Source organism: Vanessa tameamea, chromosome 12 (assembly GCF_037043105.1).
Source record: "Vanessa tameamea isolate UH-Manoa-2023 chromosome 12, ilVanTame1 primary haplotype, whole genome shotgun sequence".
Lineage (NCBI taxonomy): Eukaryota > Metazoa > Arthropoda > Insecta > Lepidoptera > Nymphalidae > Vanessa > Vanessa tameamea.
This window is the reverse complement of record NC_087320.1, coordinates 12,854,220-12,881,290: the sequence shown is the minus strand read 5'-3', so window position 1 is coordinate 12,881,290 and position 27,071 is coordinate 12,854,220. Positions and strand designations below refer to the sequence as shown.

At 38.2% G+C, this 27,071-nt stretch overlaps 1 protein-coding gene across 1 annotated transcript in view; it reads right to left on the bottom strand.

Annotated features, from left to right (window-relative positions):
* The window catches only part of LOC113402331 (uncharacterized protein), a 204,116-nt gene that overhangs the window by 14,729 nt on the left and 162,316 nt on the right, over positions 1-27,071 (bottom strand). Inside the window, exons 2-7 of the mRNA XM_064216567.1 lie at positions 2,370-2,440; positions 2,174-2,209; positions 1,894-1,929; positions 1,194-1,229; positions 723-794; positions 273-341 (exon numbers count right to left, since the gene is read on the bottom strand). Of these exons, the coding sequence (XP_064072637.1) occupies positions 273-341; positions 723-794; positions 1,194-1,229; positions 1,894-1,929; positions 2,174-2,209; positions 2,370-2,440 (320 nt within the window). The remainder of the gene's footprint in view (positions 1-272; positions 342-722; positions 795-1,193; positions 1,230-1,893; positions 1,930-2,173; positions 2,210-2,369; positions 2,441-27,071) is intronic.

Sequence of the window (27,071 nt, the reverse complement as noted above, 5' to 3'; positions counted from 1 at the left end):
CTCACAACAAATCGTTCAATTAACGCCCCACTACCTCAGGTCCGAGTGACATCAAAACAAAAAATAAAATCTATACATTAAGATAAAAAAGTACGAAAATCTATCTACAACGAAATGAATTAAATAATCCACGTGAACATAGTGTATTGTAACAGAAGCGCAAAATAATCGTCACATCGAAGCCGCAAACGATTCCACCGCTCTCTCGAACACAACCAAACAGTACATTTCAGAAAAGCCCAAGTCGCGACTACGAGGATGCGTCACGGTACCTTGACGGCTATGATCTCCGCGGTGGTGTACGGGTGCATCTTAAAGTTGTCCACCGACCGTTTGACGCCCTGCAATCGCCGGAACATTACACATTTTGTTGTCAACTTCATTTTTCTTCATCTTGCAGTTTAAAAGCCGAGATGGCCCAGTATTTCAAGCACGTGCATTTAAATTTGATTGCTGTTTAACCCCAGGTAAGCACCACTGATTTGAAAACATCGTGATGAAACCTACATGTGCCGGTGAAAATGTGACAAATATGTGGCCCCGCGTTGCAGCAGCATGGTACAGAAAACTCCAAACCATGTCCTCAAAAGGAAAGGTGACATTATTCAAGTAGTGGTTTTACAGGCTATTCCGTTTTTTAATTGGTTTATCGAAGTAGTACATTTATTTTAATCTTATACCTCCACGTAATGTTTTGTTTTACGTATAAGCTGGTTTATTACCTTGACAGCAGCGAAGACGTCGAATCCGGGGTTGCCATGTTCCCCCTTCTGCCCCTTGTCTCCGGGTCGGCCCTGAGTTACAAAAGAATATTTACTTAATATTAAATATAAATTTATTTTCAATAGTTCAAGTTTATAAATTCTAAGTGAAAGAGATACTACGTGTTTTTGGGCAGGACACGCAGATCTACTCTGAATTCCAGGTTGCAGTCCCGGCATAAAACTCAGAACTTACTGTACCTAACTAATATTATTTGCTTTATTTGTGAGGAAGGAAAACTTCTAAGCGTAGGTACCCGCATGTTATATAGGAAACGGACAATTACAGCGTGATAAAATAAGGATAAACAGAAGAACCTTTGCGGACCGAATGTTATACATGAGGATGATTTGGTACTTCTCATATTGTTTAGAAAAGTTGTTATAAAGAACTTTTTGAAAATTGAAATGCTAACTCTAAATTTTACTTACGGGATCTCCTTTAGGACCGTCCAGACCAATAGGACCCTGAAAAATAAAATTATTTTTTATATCTCTTGTGAAGAAACAATTCAAGGAATATTAGTATTCTAATATAACACACCAATAATCACTTTAAGCCAAGTTATTAAATACGGTCAATAAAGTTAAAGTCTCAGCGGAAGAGGAAATATGAAGGCAAGGAGTAAAGCTACAGCGATATAGCTAATGTATTATTTAAATTAAACCCACTACTGTAAAAGCTGAGGACTTCTAAGAAAACACGTGTTCATACTTTAAATTTTTAACAGCAAAAGCAGTTAAATTATTCATTTACATTGTTAGCAGAACTGAAATGAGAACTTAACGAAAAAAAAAAGTGTGAACACGTGAAATAACAGTAGACCATCAGTGTACCGCACGATGTTATGCGACTAGGTCCTGTACAGGACTTCTCAACTAGTGCCCGGAGGCTCTAAGTTACTAGACAACTGACAAGCTCGTTACTGCTGCCCTCGCCATTCACTCTGAATATTGTGTTTACATCAACGTACGTCGCGGTGGACATAACACAACTAGACATTACAATGAATTTTAACAAAATTTCCGTAGTTTAAGTCATTTGAGGTTACAAGGCAGCAGTAAATTGCAACGCAATGGTTAGTGGGGACAGTGAGGCGCACTACGGGGTCCAGTCATGACCGGCGCTTACCATAAAACCGCGTTCGCCTTTCTCGCCCTTGCTTCCCTGAAACGTCAATCCGTATCGTTGAGGTATACCAAGGTCACTAACATTCAACACAACACCCTCCCAATATTTTTTGTTGGTCTAATATGTTGTTTTTATTAGTTTTCAGTGTATAGAGTTTAAATTAAAGATAAGGATTAGTTAGAATACTGTGTGACAGTTACACATATATACAAATATGAGGAAGTATACACTATGTACATAAGTAGAACAAACTAATAGAAATAAAAAATAAAAAAAATACCGGGAATCCATTCTTCCCAGGAGCTCCCATCAACCCCTGTAAATAAATATAAAAAAACATAAAACAAAACAAGCCACAGAATATATATTTACTCCAATAATAACAAAAGTGGGACAAAAATATATAAAAAACAAAATTTATTGTTTACGAAAAGGAAACATAACTGATACATTACGATTACGAAAATGGTACATACCGGAGGTCCCGGCTCGCCTGAATCTCCCTTCTTGCCCTTCTTGCCGCGCTTGCCAGGAGGGCCCGGAGGACCTGAAAAACATAGTAATTGAATTTAGATGCAACAAAACCTAAGGTACAATGATTTGATTGATAATAAAATTGAACGATAAAGAAAATATTTTATACAATATATAGTTATAGCTGTGTGGTACTCGGTGGCGGACCGCTGGGCCGCTAGTAAAGTGGGCTCTCGATGACGTGACGCCGCCGTGACGTCAGCGTCGAGAGGCGCTTCAAGCAGGACGCCTCGACACAAGCACCTCTCCGCCGGCTCGAACAAATAGCCGAATTGTCACCCACACTTCTGACAAACCCTAACACTTAGGGTTCGCCCTGCCAACCTGGCTTTTATGCGGACATTATTCTCATCGAATGCATATTATCTAAAAGTGCTGATAACTTTTATAGACTATATCATAAAGGACACGCATGTTTAATTCCTCTTTAACGCTATCCATTATTAAAATACATATTTATTGAATTTTCCTAATGACTTAATAAAATGTAACAATAATATTATTATTAGAATGAGTACTCCTGCCAGTGTTCGTCTTCCCACACTACTGCTGCGTGTTAGTATCGATATCTACTGAACCCGTTTCGTATATTAATTTTAATTGCTTGTTAGCTCACTGTTGTGAGCTAACAGAAATGTACTTAAGTCATGTCAGGCGGATGCTATAAACAAGTCGATCTCGATTCATTATTTTTCTAACGTTGAACTCAGATCTCGCCGGTGTATTGAAGATATAGTAACTTTATGTTTTCCTAAATCCTAACTTCCTTGTGTGTTTTACTCCAGCCCTCGGACTTCAGGACTCACCAACCGAACGGGTCGTTCGGTAACGAGCTACCGACATAACATGGTGCCGTGTAACGAATGGCCTCGTCCTGTACGTCGTGTTTTATGATAGTTGAGAACAGTTAGTCCAAGATTTGTACGACAATGGGCAGGTCGTAAACTCCGCGTCTAGACGGCCACCAGCCGGCGTTGTCATTTCGCCGTCGTCATCGGCGACCCTCGTGAACTAACTTATGCAAAGTTTGCACGATACGACGTCGACGACACATGGCGGTACAAAGTGCACGCGATCTACAAATCTCTTGACACGCTCACGACAAAATGTTTAATTGAATTACATCGGACCGCGGACGTTTATCTGCAGAGGAGGTCGTCATAATCGAATGACGTATCGGAGACGGCGGCGGTCTCGGCGAGTGACAGGGGTCACGTCGACGCGGGTCGCTCTTGGCACTCCTTGGCATTCTTATCGCACTGATGTTACGTTAATCGTCTGCGAGCGAGTGACAACTACTTTGAATTGTCCACACGACCCGAGTATATATTATATGTTTACAGAATGGATTCTCGCTCCAGCTCGCGTATAATATCAATTATGTTCAGTTCCATAAGAAAGCAAGTTGGTCACTTATAGTTTTCATTTCATCAATAGTTTTGTAATACTTAACGATATATTATTTATTTATATACGGTGATGCGAGGATTCAGTCCCAGACAGTTCGCGATGGAAAACATTGGTCTGCAAATAATTATTTTATGCAAACCATTTACCAGAGCTATTGTGACAAATCGAAAAACTCCTAAAACCTATATTGAATATATAAATGTTATCATATGAACGTACTCGAATGGGTGGACGTCTCCGGTTATAGAGGTGGCCATAAGGTTATTTGATTTACGAAGCAAACTGCTCGTCATAAATCACGATTCGAAGGGACTGGGCTGATTAGCTTATATTTCATTGCTCGCAATGGTATAAGAATACGTAAACAAATCGATAGGTAATCTTTACATATATATCTCTTTATATAATACATATAGTAAGCTTCTGTACGTTTGTATGTAACTGAACTCCAAAACGATTGGACTGATTGGACGGACAAAGTCTGGACGTGCATATAATTAGCAACAACGAACTACAGCCACTTCACTAAGAACAATACAAATAAAAATATTACATTATGTACTGACGTGGCTTATTTTTGCTCTTGTGCTGCCCTCTCCAACTTCGCCCAGCGTCATAATAGATCTCTCCGCATTGTAAATCCTTTTTGGGATTACTTACAAATGACTTTCAATCCTAAACTGCTATATTAAAACTGTCTTTACAACATTTGGTATGCAGTGTTATGAATAAGCGTACTAAAATTATATTAAAATATTTAATATCTTGTGTTGGTTTCGCTCGTAGGTGAAACATTACTATGTAAAGGCGCTCACAGACGACACGTACAAAAACGCGACAGTGGCGGAGCGCGGATTATCCGGATAATCTGGAGAAGCATCCATGCTTTGTCGTAGGCCGACACGATGCCTGTGTAAAAAGTAATAAAAATGTAAAGTTAAGCACATAACGGTGCCAAATGTGAAACCCTTAAAAATGATGTAAATGAAATTGTAGAATTCTTATTATTGTTTTAGTATATTATTATAAATGGTTGTCTTTGAAATGAAAGCCTAGAAGATTCAGGGGAGTAACTGTTTGAAATGAATTAGGAGCCTATACAAAGCGCGCCCGCGGCTCCGCTTTGATCTCTAGCTCCCCGCTCTCATTGAAGTCATTTCACATTCAATTACATCCGCAAACAGTTTTTATCATTTGAAGTGTTCCGCGCGCTCGTGTTTGGGAGGAGCCGAGGTCCTCGGACTGGCCCATTTACGATTAGAGAATATTTATAAACTATAATAAAATATTTTACATTAAATTACATTAACATTTTATTTATTTATTTTATTAACAGCCTGTAAATTTCCCACTGCTGGGCTAAGGCCTCCTCTCCCTTTGAGGAGAAGGTTTGGAGCATATTCCACCACGCTGCTCCAATGCGCGTTGGCGATACACATGTGGCAGAATTTCGTTGAAATTAGACACATGCAGGTTTCCTCACGTTTTCCTTCCTTTTGATCCCCAATCATCGGTTAAGATGCACGCGTTCTAACCACTGGGCCACTTCGGCTCCTAATAAAATATATTTATTTATTATAATAAAATATATGATAAGGATAATTAAAATACTGAAAACTTTATTGGTTCATGTTTAATTTATGTGCAGCTAGTTATTAGGGCTTAACCTTCTGTTTGCTTCCCTTGAAAATTAAAATAAAATAATAATAATAACAAAAAGTAGGCAGGTGCCGCGGGACGCGCAGTCGGCGCGCAGTCGGCGCGCGGGGACGAAGTAGCTGGAGTTGTTGGAGGACGGAGAACAGACAAAAAACAACTTCTGAATAATTAAATAACAAGTAATACTATTATATACAATAGTATATAATTTTATTCGGGAAACATCACAGGAACGGTCACCTGGAGGGGGCATAACGCTTTTTTGCTTTCTTGCTGTAACAATTACGAATATTATATTTTTTTAAACAATAATAATTTATTAATAATTTCTATATTAAATACATTTGAGATTTGTTGATAAAATAATACCTAATTGGCATTATTACAAAGATTTATGGTAGTGTCAGTGTGTAGTGCATAGTGAGGGTGGTGTTCGGAAATTCGGTAAGCAAACACGATGCGGCGAGGCGACCGACGCCGAAGGAGGCCCGGTGCTCAATTATAGCGCCGGCCGAATTAATTGCATATAAATAACCGTCCGATCATATCGGGACATTGTTTACGCAGCGTAATCGCAATAACACGTGTATTAAATGGCACTTAGTATCCGCTATTACATTACGCGAGCTGTGCCCTGCGCTTGTATTTGCTTTAAAGTTTGCCGGCTTGATTGACATTTATGGATCCAGTATCCTCGGGTACTGTAGTGTGATGTTGTGTGATTTTTTTTTTTTTTTAATCTTACTTTATTATAGAGGGTTTGATCAAATATGATGACGCCACCCTCATTGGAACATACACAGTCTTATCACATCATATATAATTATCTACGCTTAATAGCTAATAAAACAAGTTTATACAACATTTGTGCCTCCTCCGATTGAGGAAAAGCCAAAATACTGTTACACTTTCCAACCTCATATAAATTTATTCCTTTTTCAAATTTCATAAGCGACCTTTCAACTTCGTTCCGGACACACTCCACTATGATATGATAAGCGTCTTCTACTTTATGGCACTCAGTACAATAAGGTGTGTTATTTTTTGCCATTAGGAATGCAAAATTATTTAGTGGAATATGTCCGGATCGAAGTCTCAAAGTAAGAACAATATTCAGTCATGTCGTGTGATGTTTTGTATCGTTTCTCAGTATACGACCTGTCTAACGCAAACGTATTTTTTTTAAATTTAAAATAGTAGTTTCTGAGTTTGGCGTGATCCACTTATACAAAGCTATATGTATAGAGCGGTATCAGATACTACTCCTTTAAGTCTAAATCTTATTGTTTGGTAGGATTTTGTAAAATCTTTTGCAAAGATTTTACACACCGTAAGGTGTATAAAGAAGTCTGTCAGAAGTAAAGTTTACATAATATTATATGCTATTTTTTAACGCTAAAGTAAACTTATGTTTTTAAGGAGCAGAGACTGTATTTATATTCCCAATAAGGTTTAATCGCCTGAGTCCGCGGGCAACTCGCGACTCCGTCAAAAGTAGCTCTTTAATTAAATATCGAGCATTCAACACGGTCTTGCTTCCCATTCTACGCCGTCTCCTCGAATGCAGATTAGCGAAGATACAAAATAATGTACTGCACTCTGAGACACGATACAATCGATTATTTTTTGGTTTATTAAAATTAAATTATATCGGATAGAAATTGTTATTCGAATAATAAGTTTACTATTTTGTGCTGTTTTGAAGAAGCGGTTCTTGAAGATTGAAGGTCTCGTGTAACGTTCCGGTCGACGAACTCGTGCTTCATTGTAATAGACCCTAAAAGGTCCCGAGAGATGTCGCACTCACATTGGACAGGAACGCGAGAGTTGCTGGCAGAGTGCGATGCGAGCGCCCCGTATTATCGGGCCATTACCGCCCCCGTGAATTTTGATAATCGAGTTAATCCACCGGCCGTGGCCGCGAGGGGTAAATATGCCTCCACCCGAACTGCGCGCAAATTGAGTTAGCCCCGTCTAAGCGTCATTTCGCTTCATACTTCAGAAAGTAATCTTGTTTTTTCTCCAAGGACCCTCGAAGTGCGTAATGAAAATATTGTGTTTTGTAAAATCGTCAGATTACAAGAGTTTTGCGAGCGAAATTGAGGGCTTTTGTTGATACCATTTGCATAATGCAGTGAAGGAGCGGCTGCACAGCGCGACATACCATCGAACTTTGTACCGTTTGAGGTTAAGTTGTTTTATTTAATTTTAGATGATGTTGGATTACTTCGTACGTTAAAGAATGATGTATAGTTTTTATTCTTATTGGTTGACTAATTGTTATAGTGTTCTTTGTCGTGGGCATGTTTTATCAGTTACTTATTTGGTGCTTATTACTTGTTCTATGCCGACATGCGCAACAACATGCTCGATTTTGTTTAAAGCAACAGACTAGACTACGTGATTATGTATTTATGTGATTTTTTAAAGTCGTCGATGTAGCGGGAAGTGTCCTGCGAGTGAGCGGAGAGAGCGGGGTGAAGCAAACGGCAAAAGTAGGAAAAGTAAGAAATAAAGCATGCTAATGGTCTAAGTTGTGTTGTTGTTGTCGTTAACAGTTGTTTGTAGCGCAGCGACGCCATTGATATCCGCAGCGAGTTCGCTCCCGCGCTCTCGACTGGATCTCCCAGTTGCGATCGTTTTCTTGACTACAACTTATTGTTATTTATGTTGTAAAGACACTAAACTGGCGCTTAAAATGTCACATTAAATAAATACAGACAATTAAAAGGGTATATGTTTTGAAGATACGAATACTTAATTTTTCGACAGTAAAAATATTATTTTCACATCCAGTAATAATTTATTAATTTCTTCAGAGTATGCGGCGAGCGCACTCGTTTTACCTACGACACTCGCCAAGGAATAATGATTATGAAAACGCAACTAATAAAGATCTCTAAACTCGAGCCGAACTTTTTATGAAAAACTGTTAATATTGCTATAATTTAATCTCAACTACTTAGAATAATTTGTTAAAAATCCTCAAATTAGTGGGTAATTTTCAAGGGTATAATGTTAAGCAATTTAGTTTTTTCATCCCTTCGGTCTTTAAGAATAGATTAGAAGCATTCCCGCGGCCAACGCATTACGGATAGTAATGACAGGGTACACACAGGGCGACGCCCTCTCGCCTCGCTCAAATAACAAGTTAATACTACTCAATGTCGACATTCTCCACGGTGTTTTATATATGTACATCGTATGAAAAATTAGCGATTATTTCTGTTGACGCACGTCACCAACAGTTCTTCTTTTAATTAAAACTATTAGATACATAAATCACAATACAGGGCATCAATGAAATTGTGTTAAATTATACCCCTATTGCAGATACTGGATTGGACTGATTGTGCTTTCGTACATTAGTTTCCCGTATTTTGCCGTAGCAGAATCAATCCTTGACTACTGAAATGCAATTATTTATAAAAAAGCAAAAGGCCGCCTGATTATAAGTGATTGCCCACATGTACCGGTACTGTAAAATATATAAACCACTTCTTACACCGTCGATACACCGACAACAACTCACTAATCGTGTTTACTTGGGGATAGGGCTTTGTGCACGTCCGTCTGTGTAGGTACCAGCCACTCATCAGATATTCTAAAGCCAAACAGTAGTATTGTTCTGTTCCGGTTTGAATGGTAAGTGGGCCAGAGTAACTGCAGGCACAAGGGACTTGACATCTTAGTTCCCAAGATTGGTGGCACATTGGCGATGTAAGGAATGGTTGATATTTTTCACAGCGCCATTGTCTATGGGCTGTGGTCACCACTCACCATCAGGTAGTTTTTTTGCTCGCCCATCTACCGATACTATAAAAACAAAAACACAGCAACACTTTGTAGAGTAGTTTTGGGCCCTACTCTCAGTGACGAACAGCAACAACGCGTATCGCGCGTGAAAAGGTATTTGCTATAAAGTAGAAATGGCTTAGCACAGACATCGGCTCGGAAAGCGTGAGATGTGTGGAGAAAACGAGAGTGTCAGTCGACATGTACATAGATTGTGAGTTCCTCGATACATCATTTCTTATACAAACATTGACATAAGTGACTTGATTATAAGGTACGTTCAACTCTGAGCTCTAGGTACTGAAGATTCGCTTAGCACTAATTTCCACAACCACTAGTCTACAATACTATCAAACAATTTCCTTAATTGCAATTAAAACTAGTGTACGGTATAATTGTACAAAGTTGTCTTTAGTTATTATATTATAACGCGGGAGCCGGCACGCGAGGAAGGCTTAATTTAGTCGGCAGACAGTAAAAGTTGTGCTGAAGACGCTTCAGAGCGCAGTTCGATGGCGGGGACTTGCGAGTAAGCAACTTTGCATGATAATGTGCAGCGGTACGAGCCGCACGAGTGTCGCCGCGACCTACGTCACGTTCCTGCGCAACGCATGCAATATCGCAATATTAAATTACAAATAAAGACATTCAGAATGTTTTCCAAGTATGTAGCAAACACTCCACCGAACGTGATCCTTTTATTATTTTCAAATCAGAGCCGTTTTCGAGAAGACAAATAAATGATGCGTATGATATCATTAAAATTTTAATAAATAAAGAAAAAATATCCTCGGGCTCGTAGGCCGGTGTACTTTCCGGTGTCACGGATCAGGTTAATTCGAGCGCCTTACGAGTGTTGCAGCCGCAGTCATCAACGCGGCGACAAGCGGCACCAGGCGCGAGTGCGTCCCGAGAGTTCCGTCTAGAGTCCCGTCTAGTGCACGTGTAGTGTCGCGTCGAGTGTCACGAGTCTCGGCGCTTCCCTCGAGCGCTCTCAATCCACGGTTTTATTTCCGCTTTGTTTTCACAAACGACGTCGTGCATTTCTAAACAGAGATGCATTTCTTGAAGATCTCTTAACTCAATTGACATACTTTGTAGCCAAGTCGACGTTTTAAGAGTTCAGCTTTTTTTCATTCGTGTCATGTTTAATGTTTTCGACTAAATTAATAATATCAATAACATCGCAGCACCTTAACCGTTTGTCTTAAACACTTACAAGCGTATTATTTATTAAGGGTCCGCAATCGAAATCGTAAGACGAGTCGTGTGAGCGAGATGATAGCAGCGAGTGTTTTGATGAAAGGGTTCGAGTGGGGCAATTAATGGTGTTGTTTAATGTCAGGTTGCGCTATCGGGCGGAAGAGTACTCGTAAACGCTGTGATTACATACGAGACGCGTTGCGGCCCTTCGACTGGTTCCGTGTACAACACGGCTAAGCAAATGTGCGATCACAAACACACAACAATAAGAAAACGATAGTTATTCGTTTGTAAACGCTTCAATAAACAGCAAACGAAAACGTAACAACGTTAAACACGTGAGAATATATTGATTATTAAAACAGCGATCCTTACATTACACTCATCGCTTGAGAAACTCTCGCTCTTTTGTTTCGTCGGCTACAGGGAACCTAATCATTACTTTAACAAGAACTAGATTACGTTATATCACTTAGAACTCGTAAGAAAACTAGTAGTTCTTATAAGTGGTCACCGCCGCCCGTAGACATTGCGGTTGCAAGAAACACTAATCATTCCTTGCATTGCGAATGCGCCACCAACCTTGGGAACTAAGATGTTATATCCCTTATGCCTGTAATTATACTGGCTCACTCACCCTTCAAACCGGAACACAACAATACTGGGTACTGCTGTTTGGCGGTACCTTCAAAAGCCCTAACATCTAGTATATTATTTATTTGTGAAAAATGAAATCCATTATCGTATGATGTCATTTATGTTACGACTTCACTGATCAGTGATTTGACCTTTTACTTTTGTTGAGCAAATTCATGTTTACTATAATATTTCACAAATGAAAATAAGGAGTTGTGACTATTAAAGTGGTTGTAGTTCACGTCGAATCGTAAACTGAGAAATTTATGGAACGTGTCTGTAAAATGGAGGGATTACGGCCGTAAAGCGGTAATGATATTTGACACGTCCGAGTTCATAAAACTAGCTCTGTGGATAAGTTCATAAAGGGTCATGAAAACTCATCGGAGTTGTCGGACGGTGGCGTTAACGAGCCGCGCCGTTTACTTCATTACGAAACGGGACGGAATTAACGCCATAAAGATACAGATCATTATCACGAACATTTATTATTTATTAAGAACACATTACAATAATCCAGAGTCCAAAATAATATATGGCCTCACTCATTTAACAAATAGAGACGAGGTGTTATCGAACCAGTAAATGCTTTTATTATATAAAACGAGTAAAACATTAATTTGCTGTCCCGACGTGATAAGAGTCATCGTTTATTTATTGGCCACTTAAAGAGAATAGTTTCTCTTGCGTTACAGCTTTTATTAGATTTCACTGTCAAAAAGATAACGAATAATGAAAAACTGCACCGAGGAATATGAGGTAACGAGGAGTGTTTCTCATCAGACATTTCGAATATTGTAAATGACTTTCATATTCGGATGAAATTACATCCGATAGACTTGTCTATGGTTTCCGGCTGATATCCTTCGTTTAGAGATTCGACAAAGAAATTGTAGCGCATTGTAGTTTGGATTTGCACAAAACACACAAAACGTTATTCTTATCTATCTTCTTACCTCTACCTTTATTTTTAAATTAATAAAAATACTAAACTTGGTTCGCGCATTAGAAATGTCTTCAGGGGATGAACATGACTTTTATAATATAAGTTATGTATTAATTGTACCTTGTATAATAAAGTGTTAAATAAAATGAATAAATAGAGAATGCATTTGAAAAAGAAAACAAAATATATTTTTTGTGTCTCAATTGGACGCATGATTTATGAGGACGTTATGACAAATTAGATTTGGGCGACAGCACGAGAAGAATAGGGCTCGACCCTAAGAGATCCGAAGCTTAATATCTCGAGTCGCGCTCGCTTGGACTTTGCAATTTTTTTCTATGAATTATACAGCGTGGCGGATGATCCCGACGCGGAAGCCAGACGCGTGCCCACGGGAATATTTAGAATATTTTAAGACTGGCATTAAGCACCCCTCGCAATCTTAAAATACTACTCTAGAATTATTTTTTAATTAACTACAAACGTTCTACGATTTTGTAATCATATATAAAAACGTATAAATAATTAAAAATCACGTAAAACATTTTATCTTGTAGACGAAGGAGAGAATTAATGCAATCGTTATGTCGCGTTGAGCGTCATTTACGGGACTGCGTGTTTTCTAAATACAAATAGAAGAGAACCTTTGATCAATCAATTTCGTAGAATGTTGGAACAAACGTGTGGTTCATCTGATTGTAAAGTCCATTTTCGCGTTATACAAAGCTCCGAGGTCATTTGGAGACGGTCTTGCTCCAGTTGCTTGTAATTGGAATAACCTCTAGTGAACAATTTCAGATGTGAATGCTTCCTTTTCACAAAAATCCTTTTCAAAAAAGCCACATAGCAAGCCAATTTACGAATATACTTAGGGCGTTCTTGATATACTGTTACAGACACAAATAATCCCAAAATATTGCCAAAAAAACAATCGTTTTGTATGAATTTAGTTTTCAGTAGACTTGAAATTAAATGCTTGGAGAAATCTGACAGCTGCTAGGTCAATTTCTACACACGTTCTATTGATAAGCAAAAAACTCACTGCATATGACACATATCCATTAAATCCACGATGAAAGCGTTATAGTAATGGGTCGGAAATTAATGGTCACCACTCAGCGGGAGTGAAGCACAATGGCTTTGAAAGTTCCAATACTTTTCCACGAGGGCGCGGGCGGCGCGGCGGACCGAGTGCGTCGGTGACAAATGCAAGTCACTCGGAGTCGACGCGACCGCCAGGGAGCAGGCCGGCGCGACGCGCGACGGAGCGCAGTAATTGAGCTTCCCTGTAACAGCAGTGCACTCACTCGCAGTCATTACGGTAGTAATGCCACTCTTCAAGGAAAATGAGGCGTATGAGTGAACCATCTGGAGGATTGCTCAACGATTTTTTTATAAATGAAAGCTTCGAATGTACTACGCCATTGTATGACGATTAATTATTAAATATCGCATTTATCTCAAATCTTAGAATAATGCTTAATGAATAATGATGAATACATTAAGTTTCTCTCTACGGAAATGTGGATCTTACTTCAAAAAACGCGGAACTGTTCTGTTACATGTTCATTCACGAATCATTTGCAGCAGCACGGTGGAATGCACTCTAAACGTTTTTCTTGAGATTGTCATTTGTCTTTAGTCTAGGGTAGGATAATTTCGCGTAGATTCAAGTAAATGTTCCTTCAGCTGAGCGTGGCAGTGGTATATCTTCTGGTAACTTTAATAGAGTCACTAGATCATTTCATGCTTCATCTAATTAAGTCAAGATACTCGTCCATACAATATATCAACGCAACTGCAGATCTTATCGTTCTATTCGTCTTCGCATCGTCAGACGTCACCGTGCGAAGTTCCTTGTTTTGAGACAGTTTGCTCCCCGGTGGCAAATACAACTTTACAGTAAAGTTTATTAAAATATAACCTCACGAGCTCTGCAATAGCACGTTTTGTTGACATTTTGAAAGTCGGTTTCACAAGTTCTAGTGTCGTGCTTCAGTGGGTGAGATACGGCTAATGGTTTTCCCTAACAGGCCGCCAGACGTGCTGCGTCTGTTCCTCGCCCGCCATCCATGCCCGCGAGCTCGTTTAGACGAAGCTCTGCCGCGGGTATCAATGAGCAGCTGTTAGGGTACTCGCATTGTTATCGGGCACACGGCTGCCCTTTAAATCGTTAGAGATATTTTCTGACTAATGTTTTATTCAGTCTCGGACAGTTCGTGTCTCGTCACGAGTTGGTATTAGACCGTATTGCAATTTTTGAAACGCATACCCTTGTATTGTGAAATACCGAAACATAATATCGGTTTCTGGTTTTCGTCGCCGTGATTAATATCGTTCTGAAGAAACGAGTGTTGGGAACTGGCAAATATTTGTAATAAGCGTTCCGCCAGATAGCCACATGGCCACATGGCCACTGCGGGTAATTGGATGAGAACGATGAATTCTTACGTGGGATATGACATGGTTTGTTTATTGTTTTTTTGCAATTCTATTACTCCATTTGGTTGTATAGTTTGTAATGCTTAAAATTACAATAAAAATAATGAAATATCAGTAAATAAATCGTTAAAAAAGTGATCAAAGCTAACAGCCTCTGTGTTATTTCTATCGGCAATAGTTAGTTCATCATATCTCATCAGGGTAACGCGATGTCGTCGCCGCCTGCGGCCGTCCTGCGTCTCCGTCAGCGCGTGTGCAACTCGTCATAGCCGCAGGTCACGGCGCGAGTGACAACTCCCTCACCCTCGTGTCTTCATATTGATTAAAAACTAACTAAGCGGGAGGATGTTTACTCAAGTATCATTAATTTGATAAGTGTTTGCGATTGTATGTAATTATATTAAAATATACCATTTCAATCAATCGATTTCACCCGATATTCTCTCTCGATAAGATAGAGTGACGGTTATTATTTTGTACATTTCGTTTTTCATAGTGGAAGTTAATCGTTGAATGAACCCAATGTCACATTCCGCGGCTACGGCGAGCTGCTCTGCGTGACGTCGCGTCACACGGTTACGTCGGTCGGGCAGTCACCTGCCGAGCTCCGTCGCGTTTAGTGACGTGCTATTTTTATTCCTCGTTAAGTACCGAAACATGTGTTGACCTTTATTTGTTTTGCTATTTTTGGGACATATAAATGCTTACTTTTGCTCTTGTGTATGTTTTATTGATATATCATATTATTCTAGCTGTTTCCTAACGAACACTGGTAGTTCCGGAGTTTTATGCGTTCAACAATAAAATCTCTCTACCCGTACGATGATGATAATGATGATGATGATGTCCACTTGAACGAGTCTGGCCAGGACGGCCATTCTCAAGTAGACCAGTCGGCCGAACAAGACATGTTATAGTAGTGTGTCTCAAATACGGGTGCATCATCCGAATGGAAGACAAACTCATACTTTAAAAAATACACTACATTAAACTTGTTAAATATCTCAGAAAACATGGATCTTGAAATGAAGCATAGAATAAATAAATGATCCTTCCTAACTTCTACGAGAGAATCGTATGAAAATCTGCGAAGATATTTACTAACATAATGAGTTGGTGCGAAGACAAACTCCGACTCTGGAACGCGAGATAATGGCCCGCATCTCATCTGCGACATCATCTGCAACATCAATATCAATCCTGACATGGTTTATTGGTATTCAATTTATATCGACACTCGAAATTACGATATTTTATTCGATATCGACAAACTATTAGGGTGACCTTTAATTGATAATTTTTTATAAGAAAAACATATGTATTTAACAGCTCCACCGATTTTTTTGGGAAATTCATAAATCTTCATTTACATGTTCTAGGAGTCAGGATGACGCCACCAAAATACCTTTTAATGTGTAGGAGCTATTACATTATCGGAATTATAATGATTAATGCCTGAACACAAACGGGTAGCCGCGGTAATCTCACAATTAAGCCGCTTTCATTCAATTATGTCGATCCAAATAATCAATTACAACGGTGTATCTCGTGAGATATTCAAATGAATTCAGAGAAAACTTGTAATGTAAAGTTTACTTTGAATAAATTTAAATGGTATTAATAAAACTTGAATCTGATCCGGGGTCAGTTGTCGGGCGTGTTGTAAATCAACGCGCGTGACAGCGCCTCTTACAGCGTCTTGCTAAGTGACACGAAACATTGTTTAAGTATGAAATTAAATTATACAAGCGTCGGTTATGATAATTGCTATTGCCTGTCTGTTATGTTATGTTTCCACATAATATTCAATCTCCATGAGAAAATTATATCATTATAGTTTTTTCGAAGGCACGAAGTGGCAAGTGCGCCTCCCGATGATAACAAGCATTAGAGGTTTCATTAATATCAACAAATTAGACAACAACGGGATGTAGGATGATATGTCCCTCGGGACTGACTCACTCACTATTCAAATGGGAGTTCAGCAATACAAAGTATTGCTGTTTAAGGTAGGCCGGCACGAAGCCTCGACACCGGATAGATGAGGAAGATACAACAATTTTCTTTTATACATGTAATGCTAATTACGACATATAAGACCATCCAAGAAATAGATTGATGTCTTATCATCCACAATAATGATGTACAGCTAAGTAATTACCATAGTTGTTGCAAGCAAATACAAGGAAACGTTTATGTGATTCCATCATACTCGAATGAAATGCGAGCTTTGTTGATATAATTACCTCGACCATATCTATCTATATCTACAGCTAAACTAACCTATGACAACAAGCGTAAGTTCTATTCGAAGTTCACGACAGAGTATTAGCTTTGTATTCGCGATTGAATCTCTCCTCTTTCCATATTCGATCATCACCCACGCTCGCCGCACGCCAGTTCGATACGAGCCTTAGTGTAATTGAATGGGGCGCAGCGACACGCACGTATTTATCAATGCAAGAGCTGTGTAGTCGTGTAGTAGTGGTCGCTCGGCCGAAGCATGCATGATGCAGGGCCGCTAAATGATTGAGTGCCCGGGGTGCAGGGCCGATACACACACGCGCACATCCGCACCGTAACCTCTTTACACGCATTTGATCTCAGTCTGCCTAATCATTTTATTTACCGATTTGTAGTTAACCCGTACCGTCTAATAAAGTAGACGTTGGCAGTCCAACCTTTGCGTGGGACTGCATCGTATGTTCTGTCCGTTTCGAAAGTTCATAATGTCAAGTCAATCGAACGAGTACAAGAACATAATGTCTTCAATGCCAAAACGTCCGTTCCACAGAAACAGTTAAGTAATTCAATCGTTAGTCGAGAATGTCCATTAGCCCGAAGTTATTGCTCTGCATAATAACTTATTGCCGATTACAAAATATTTTACTAAAATGAATTAAATACAATTAAACATCAGGGTTCCACAGAGCCTAGGAGAGAATCTCCTACTCGCCAGATGTTCTGGCGTGCATTATCTATACCCGGACGAGTCGAATTATCCTCATAAATGAAACATACTGATGTCGCTTTCAAGGTCGTTTACATTGCTTATGATTTTTTTTTGCCATATTAAAAAAACGAATAAAAATCAGATAAATTTTAAAGATAATTTATGAATTGTCTTTGCAATATAATTGAATGAACTAACCACTACTTCTATGAACTAACAACGCTACCGAGAAGAATCATTGGCATACCGCGATGGGGTCGCAGTGCCGTTGGCCTTACCTAATTGATATGCAATCTATCTGACTATGATTTCAAATAGTTTACCTCAATATAGACACATTGTATAATAGAACATTTATGACGACATGAACCAAAACGTTTAATCAGAACATCGCAAGTATACAGAACAATTCGGGTTGCAGTTTCGTTGTGGCGTCGTCGCGCGTGGCGGTGGGCGCGTGTGGCGGTGTGCGCGTGGGCCCGCCCCGCACGTTAGGCGACACAAGGCACCGACGATGACGACGCAGATGACGACGCGGGATAGCGCTCAACCGACGCAAACGAGCTGCTGCACCTGACGTGACATTTCTTGATGAGATCTCTAGAGGCGTGATTTGACTGGCTGCCTAGTGTCGATGTCATGTGGGCGTGCGGCATTATCATGACAATGGAGCTTCGCGTCGAACTGATGCGAACAAAAATGAAAGCCCTGCGTTTGATAGTCCTACTCATTTGATTTTATTTGCAGAGCAATTTGACGTAAAATTCGTCATGCGGTCTCGTCGTTTGACACTAAATAGACACAGGACGTATCTGTACTAAAATATTATATTTTATGGAGTCGGTAATTACAAGATTTTTCAAATTTTAAATTTACACGATTAATAATAATAATAAAATGTGAAGCTAAGATTGATCTCTACTTATGTTTCTTTACATAAAGCTAATCTCTATATCTAACGATATAACATAACAAAGGGGTGGGTATTGCATATTGTATATTGTATACTGTACAAAAAGTGTGTAAAAATAATTATGAATCATTAAAATTAAACAAACTACTTGAAGTATTTTATTCGTTATTTTTCGATGTGATCGCTGATTTCAATGTACCGCGCGTCTGAAGATCGGTGTGATTGTGCCTGTTTTCGACACATTCATCACGTCTTAGTGTAAACAAACACAATGCGACCATCTTAGTCCTTATTACTTTGGCTTAAAGACTATTCTGCAATGACCGGGAGGCCGACCGAGCCGGCATGTTGTAGGAGGCAGGTGTAAGTGACGCTTGTCATCGCTCGCGACGATTGTCATGCTAATGGGCAAATCTTAAGAATCAAGGGACGGCCTCTGCATTTTGATTAAAAAACTTAGATGCTTACGAATTTTGTACGCACCAAAGAGAGTCTTGATCTTACCATAGAATGAAACTGTTGTTTTCTGATTGAATGAAGTCATTGTTGATAACCGGTGATAATCAAAAACAACCTTTAATCGCATTCAAGTGTTTATTATCATTGGGGTGGAGGTGTGCGTGCTGTCACAGCGGGGCAGTCGGCGGCCGCTCGGCTTATTGTAATATCTTTGATTAGAAAATCCTCATTAGTAGACCTTTTTATACATAACTTCTTCATTAACTTGATTTGATTTTGAGCTCATGTTCCGAAACGAGTTTTTGTACAAAGTATGTCGAATTAAGGATAAAAATATGATTATGGATAAAAAAATACATTCAGTAACTAAATAGATATATCTCAAGTTTCACCCCATAAAAACATAAAACATAATCAGCCTGTAAATTTCCCACTGCTGGGCTAAGGCCTCCTCTCCCGTTGAGGAGAAGGTATGGAGCATATTCCCTTCACCGCCGAGCACGAGACGAATTATAAACACAAATTAAGCACATGAAAATTCAGTGGTGCCTGCCTGGGTTTGAACCCGAAATCATCGGTTAAGATGCACGCGTTTTAACCACTGGGCCATCTCGGCTCTTCAAGTTTCACCCCATGATATTTATAAAATTTATATCAATAACTTAGTAAATTCATCGTCAATATTACTCCAAACACTGAAATCGACCTTTTCTATTAACATTTTTTAAGCTATCTAGCTGCTAGTTTATACATGTATTTTTTTCGTCGTCCATACTTTTTAGTATGGAGAAAATAATTTGACGGTTTTGACTTTTTATTCGACATCGCTGTAAATAAATCTTCAGGACCTCCCCAGAGCCCAAGGTGAGAGCACGTCAATTTTTATTTCGAGCTGAATTTTATAATTTAGCGAAACGTCTACGCACACATAGACAAGTTAGTATAAGGGTGCGTTGCGAGTGTCGTGAGATGCAATTGTTAATTTTTACTTTTCAAGAAACCAGGTGAACTAAGTAAGTATGATCACTAACCGATTATTGTTTTACTTATCTTTACTTCTATCTATTTAATTTCTATCTATTTCAGAGTGAAATGGGCAAATGTAAAGAAATTTATCGAACACATAAAAACTATAAAGGAAGATTTAAAAAAAAAAAAACAGTATGTATCAATTAAAATGTATGCCTTTGATTGTGTTCAACAGGAAACTCTGGTCAGGAAACTATATCACTATGGAATTAGAGAATGTGCGCTCAACCTTCTGTCTTCTTATCTTAACAATAGAATTCAGATTGTTGACGTTCAAGGGAAAAGGTCTCCTGGGGTCTCAGTTGGTATGGGGGCCCTCAAGGATCAATTCTTGGACCTTTTCTATTCCTCATATACATAAATGACTTGCCCTTTCTTGTTGGAAACAAACATGATATAGTCTTGTTTGCTGATGATACCTCTTTGGTTTTTAAAATTAATAGAAAACAGGTACAGTATGTACAACGCTATCTCTGATATAGTACACTGGTTTGGCGTAAATAATCCTCGGCTGAATAAAAATAAACAAAAATTGTAAAATTTAGTACACCTAATATGCAAAATGTAAATGCTGGTGTACTTATCAATGGGGAACTGATGGATCCATTGAATCAACTGAATTTATTGGCCTTACTGTTGATGCCAAGTTGCAATGGATCCCCCATATTAATGGATTGGCAAGTAGACTGAGTTCTGCGGCATTTGCGGTCAAAAAATTAGATTATTTACCGATGTTGATACGGCTCGCTTAGTATATTTTGGGAATAGATGCAGAAATAGGCTATTAAGAGCAACTCCCGATGGTATAGTGGATAACGATAAAATTGTCGAAATGAAGTATCCATATTCCTGTTCAAAGATTACCATAAACGACGGTATTAACAAGAATAAAAAAACAATTTTTGGAAACGCAGTCAAACAGGTGATCTGACAATAAATACTAATCATGACTGGTATTATCAGGTCCAAGGGCAACTGCATAACACTCAAAAAAAACGAATGCATTTTTATGGTTTGGACCTACGTAGATACGAAAATTGAAATAATTAAAGGAGATGACGATTTCTGGGAGAAAAATATGAAAGAAAAATTAAAAAAAATCTATCTTGATTGAATGCTTCCGGAAATAATAGATTCTAGATTAGATAGAAAATTAGAAATAAGAGAGCCCAATTATTTGATTGAGGCTATAAAAAAAAGAGAAGCTGTAAGAGAAACAAAGAAACGGAAGAGTGAAAATGTTGTATGTGAACGCAAAAACACCAAACGGCAACTAAAAGATAAACAATAATTATTTATTTATTTATACTTTATTGCACCCAAACTTAAAACTAAAAATTACAATATTGAAACAAAAAGTTGCATGAGGTGCAACAGGCGGCCTTATCGCTCAGCAGCGATCTCTTCCAGGCAACCTTTGGGCAGAGGATCATAGTATTTACATATATGGGAAGGGTACACTAATTTAAGTCAAAATAAAATACATACATAATATAAAAATGTTAACACAATACACAGATAACAATAAATATATATAATATAAATATATACTATAATAAATATTTACATAAATAAATACATAAAATATATATATGAAAAAAAAAAATAAATAAATAAAAAGGAGATATAACAGAACAAAAAATTAACAACGACAACGACTGCTTAATGCGAAAAGTAAAAGTCCTTAACCATACTTTTAAAAACGGCTAACGACTGTGCGCGTCTTATAGCTAAGGGTAATGAATTCCAAATTCGAGAAGCTACAACAGTGAAGGACTTAGAATAATAAGAAGAAGAGTGGGAAGGAATGGAGAGAATTAAATTTTCATTCGAGCGAAGAGCGCGCTTATGAGTCTCCCTGAGGAGAGTGAAACGCTCTTTAAGATAGAAGGGTGTCGCTGGATTAAAAAGAATAGAATAGAGAAGAGATAAAATGTGAGTATTCCTGCGAAGGCGAATGGGGAGCCACTTGAGTTTTTGGCGAAATTCGGAAACATGATCATATTTGCGTAAACCAAATATGAACCGTATACATAGATTTTGTAATCGCTCAAGTTTATTTAATTGCTCCTCACTTAAGTTAGTATAACAAGTGTCAGCATAGTCAAGAATCGGTAGAAGGAGAGATTGTGCTAGCGTAACTTTAGTTGGAATGGGTAGAAAGTTTTTCAATCTTCTCAGTGAGCCAATGGAAGAGAATATTTTTTTACTAACCTCATTTATTTGAGGTGCCCAAGAAAGGTGCCTATCAAAGATAACACCGAGATTTTTTGCTGTTTCACAGATTGGTATGCAGACGCCATCAAAAAGGACAGGTGGTAATTGTTTCCAGTCAATCCGTGAAATAAGTCTCGGGCTACCAATGATAATCACCTTTGTTTTTGAGGGATTGACTCTCAGACCATAAGATTTACTCCATTGACTTATGTGCATCAAATCCTTGTTTATTAAATCAATGGTGTCCGAGAGCCCGCTAAATTGAGTCTGTGAATATATTTGGAGATCATCTGCGTACAAGTGGTAGAGAGAAGAAATGTGATTAGTGATAGAGGAAATGAATATAGAAAATAATAAAGGAGACAACACGCCACCTTGCGGGACGCCAGCGCTTAGCATACACCAGTCTGAGTTACGACCATTAGTGTATACGCGCTGCCGACGCCCTCGCAAGTAACACTGAAACCAGTCAGTTACCTTAGGAGATATGTTAAGAGAACGTAGTATAGCTAGTAAAATGTCAAAATCTACAGTGTTAAATGCATTACTGAAATCCAGCAGTGCTAACACTGTAATCAGCTGGTTGTCCAAACCAAGTCTGATGTCGTCCGTTATTTGAACGAGGGCAGTAGCCGTACTATGACCACAGCGAAAACCGGATTGGAAAGGATTCATAAGGTTATTTTTGGATAGAAAGGGAGTCATTTGTTGATATATAAGACGCTCAAATACTTTTGATAAGAAAGGAAGAATCGATATTGGACGGAATTCGGAGTAACTATTCGGATTGGACTTTTTAGGTACAGGGATTATTTGAGCATCTTTCCAGATCGTAGGAAATGTACAGGATTCTATCGACAAGTTGTAGATAGATGTAATGATAGGAGCTACAAGGTCAATAATGGGAATAATCATTTTACGGCTAATGCAATCTGAACCCACGGCATCAGAGTTGATGTCTAGTATGTTCTTCTTAACATCACATACAGTAAACTGACTAAAAGAGAAAGAAGGAATATTGGGAGTAGAAGACGCTGAAATATTTCTAATAGTGCTTGTTTTTGTTGTACCATCTATGGTATCCGAAGACGAGAAATGCTTGTTAAGATGATTTACATCCAGATTATTTAAATTTAGTTCTTGACGTGCTTTCCCAATTCCAAGTGTTTCAAGAAATTTCCACACTTTAGAAGGATCATTGTCGGTTAAAGACCGATGGATATGGCGTCGTTGTTGATCTCTACATTGCATGTTGCAGCGATTCCGAATATTTCTATACTTCTCGCGATTTTGATCTGTAGGGTTCAACTTATATTTTGCTTTGGCTACGTTCTTACGATGTTGTAATCTTTTGATTTCATCGGTAAGCCAGGGAGCAGGTCGATGTTTTAAACGTACAGGACGAATGGGAGCATGAGTGTCAAATAATTGTGTCAATAAGGAATTAAAAATTGCAACCCGTTCATCAACTGTATCCGCAGCCAGTACTACTGACCAGTCGATTTTAGACGCATCTTCATGCAGGCGACTGATATCCACACCACCAAAGTTACGTAGCAGAAGGATTCTTGACTTTGCTTTAGGTGGTTTAATTTTATAGGATAGGTAAAGTAAATCATGATAAGATAATGCTGTAGCATTGCACTGACCATATTTCTCAACATGGTCAGTGGAGGACACGATAATTAAGTCGAGAAGTGAAGGATTGGAATTCGGAAAGAAGTGTGTGGCAGAGAGAGGAAGAATGTGTAAGTTAGATGCAGATATTAAGGAGTTGAGTCTCAAGGATCTATAATCATTCTTGATCAGACAAGTATTAAAGTCACCCATCAATATAGTGTGGTTATATTGAGGAGTAAATTTTTCAAGAAGGTATTCTAGTGAGGGAAAGTAGTCAATTGATAGGCAAGGATTATAAAAAACACACAGTAGAAGTTTACAATGGGAAAAAGTTAATTCAATAAAAAGATGTTCCGCGGAAGGACCAGTCTGAGGTACTGACATGCTGATAATTTTAAAAGGAATGTAGGATCGCAGATACATGGCAACACCTCCACCGGTTCTATTGACACGGTCATTTCGAATTAAATGAAAACCCGGTAAAGAATATGACTCAGAAGACAAACATGGCTTAAGCCATGATTCAGAAACAAGAATAGCATGGAGGTTTTTGTTATCAAACGATGTGAGAAGGTCAGGATAGTGAGCAGGAATACTCTGAGCGTTAATATGAACAATGTTAAAGTTTTTAGTTACGTCAGTAAAAAGAGTTAATAGGGATTCATTGAGAGAAGGAACACTTTGAAAGCTGTCGTCGCTACTGGCTGAATCAGAAGAGAGAGAAAGATAAATATCATTGTCGTCTTGAACATGGCTGTTATCAATCATTATACATATATATTAAATAATAATAAATAAATAAGAATATAGTGAATTAAAATAAAATAAGTATATAAATATATTTAATAAAAATAATATATAAATATACAAATATCAAATATATAATAGTTCCGTCTTACCCGCCAGCTGTTGAGAGATTATGAATTTGATAAAACTAATAACTAATAAAACTAAAAACTAGTAATTTTAAATAATAATTATATACATAATCTGCTTACTACCGACAAAACAAAAAAAAAAAAAAATGGAAACCATGTGTTTACATTAAAGTACTAAGGTAATCAGAAAAAAAAAATATATATATAAAAATAGCATAACAAAAATAACACAAAAAAAAAAAAAATGATCAAAAGAATAAGTCACAAAACAAACTAATAGTAAAAAGTAACAAAATTAATTTCACGATGGAAATGGTGTTCCAGTTACAAAACTGGAACAAAAAAATGTTATCAAAACAGACATTATTTCAAAAATTACATTATCTGAAAAATTATAATAGTAAATTTAAGTTTTACAAAAAAAAAAAAAGACAATAAAAAAAAAAAAAAATTAAATTAAAAAATAATGAAACACATGTATACGTAATTAAAATAGGCAAAACACTAGAGTCCAGATCGTGACAGCTGTCATTAATAGAAGTTGTCATCACAATCTGTATTAGACATCTGACAAATAATAACAAATTTTAAACTACACTCACTTATAAAGTTATAACTACACGAATCATAAAAGTAAGTAAGTAATTAGGAAGGTAAATTAAAGTACACACCAATTGTTGTAGTAAGCAGATATTATGTAAAACCGAGAACTATAATCACTACTTTTTAATAATTCGTTTCGGTCGAGAAACTGTAACTTTGCTGTCTGGATTCTTCGACACGTTTGAGCCCTTTACTTCTGGAGATTTTAAAAGTGAAGAGGATACAGCGTCGAGTTCAGCGTGTGATTCAACTTGGTGACGCGATCCATCTGGGGCTACGAAGAATATCCGTCCATCCCGGGTCCAACACTTCCCAATGCCGAAACGCTGCCGTGCTAAGAGGAACACATCGTGCCGTGTCTTCGTGAGGAACTCCGATTGGGTTATGCCAGTACCTTTAAATTTTGATTTGGCAAACCACACCTTATCCCGCACGCTAACATCACAGAACTTAACTACAATTGGCCTGTTCCGGTTGGCTGTAGACTTACCAAGCCGATAGGAAGTTTTGATGCTGGAGCTTGAGAAGTTTGTCAAGTCCAAATGGTCTGCAACGAGACTAGTCACACGAGCACTGGTGTTCTCAGCTTTTTCTTCTGGGACTCCATGAAGAAGTAGTATTTTGCGCCTACTTTGCATTTCCTGGCGGTCCAACTCCCTACCAAGAAATTCTACCTGACGCTGAAGAGTGTTGAGAGCAGTTATAATGAAGCTTCTAAACTGTGTGAACTCCGTTGAAAGCGATGGTGTGTGTGCAGCAACTGATGAAGATGTCTTTTGTAACTCATGTTGAAATTCACTCATTTTTGTATTAAATAGTTCAGACATGGCAGACAATGAATCTTTGATTGACTCCATGGTTTTAGCAGTGATTAATTGTTATTTCACTTATTGTTTTATTCTAAAGGAGATTGTAAGCTGGTAGGTAATGTTATTTAGACATGCATATATTATATATAATGTATTTTTAATTAAATAAAATTCAAGAGCACACTAAAAACGTTGCAACTTGCTTGAATCCTACCCGCAAAAAAAAAAAAAAAAAAAAAAAAAAAAAAAAAAAAAAAAAAAAAAAAAAAAAAAAAAAAAATTATTTTTTATTTATTATTTGTTATAATGTAGTAAGTTACAATTTGTTTTTTCTTCGGAGGATTGTAATTTAAAAAAAAACTTGTCTATATGTATTCGCTGCCTGTGCCTTCGACATGGCTATAACAAACACGTGGTTTAAGAAAAAAGAGGAATACCTAATAACCTACAAGAGTGGCCACCACGCGACACAGATAGACTACTTCCTAGTGAGGCGGAAGAGTCTATGCTGTGTCGAAAACTGTAAAGTGCTGCCAGGCGAAGCATTAGTCGCCCAACATAGGCTTGTGGTGATGGAGGTTAAATTAAGTGTCTCCCCCAAAAACAGCCAAACACGGCCCCCTCCAAAGACAAGATGACATATGTTAGAGAATGATGAATGTGCTAGTAGATTTAGGAACCATATAGTGGAGAAAATGATAGAAATGAATGAGATGGAAGAGAAATTGGTAGATGAATGTTGGAATGAGATGGCCAGGCACATAAGGAAGGTCGCCAAAGATGTGTTTGGAGAGTCAGAATCCAGAGCAGATTGGAAGATTGGCAACAGAAACTGGAGAATGTTGGCTTGAAAATTAGTAGAACGAAGACTGAATACATGTTCTGCGAATTCGGCGGTCTCTCCGGTCCTGAAGCCATAGCGCTTGATGGCGTTGTCCTTCCAGTCTGATCCGACTTCCTAGAATAGATCGAACGGTGAAGCACAGGATTAACACAGGGTGGATGAAATGGCAGCAGGTTACGGGGACAATTTGTGACCCCCGAGTTCCCCTTAAACTTAAGGGGAAGATCT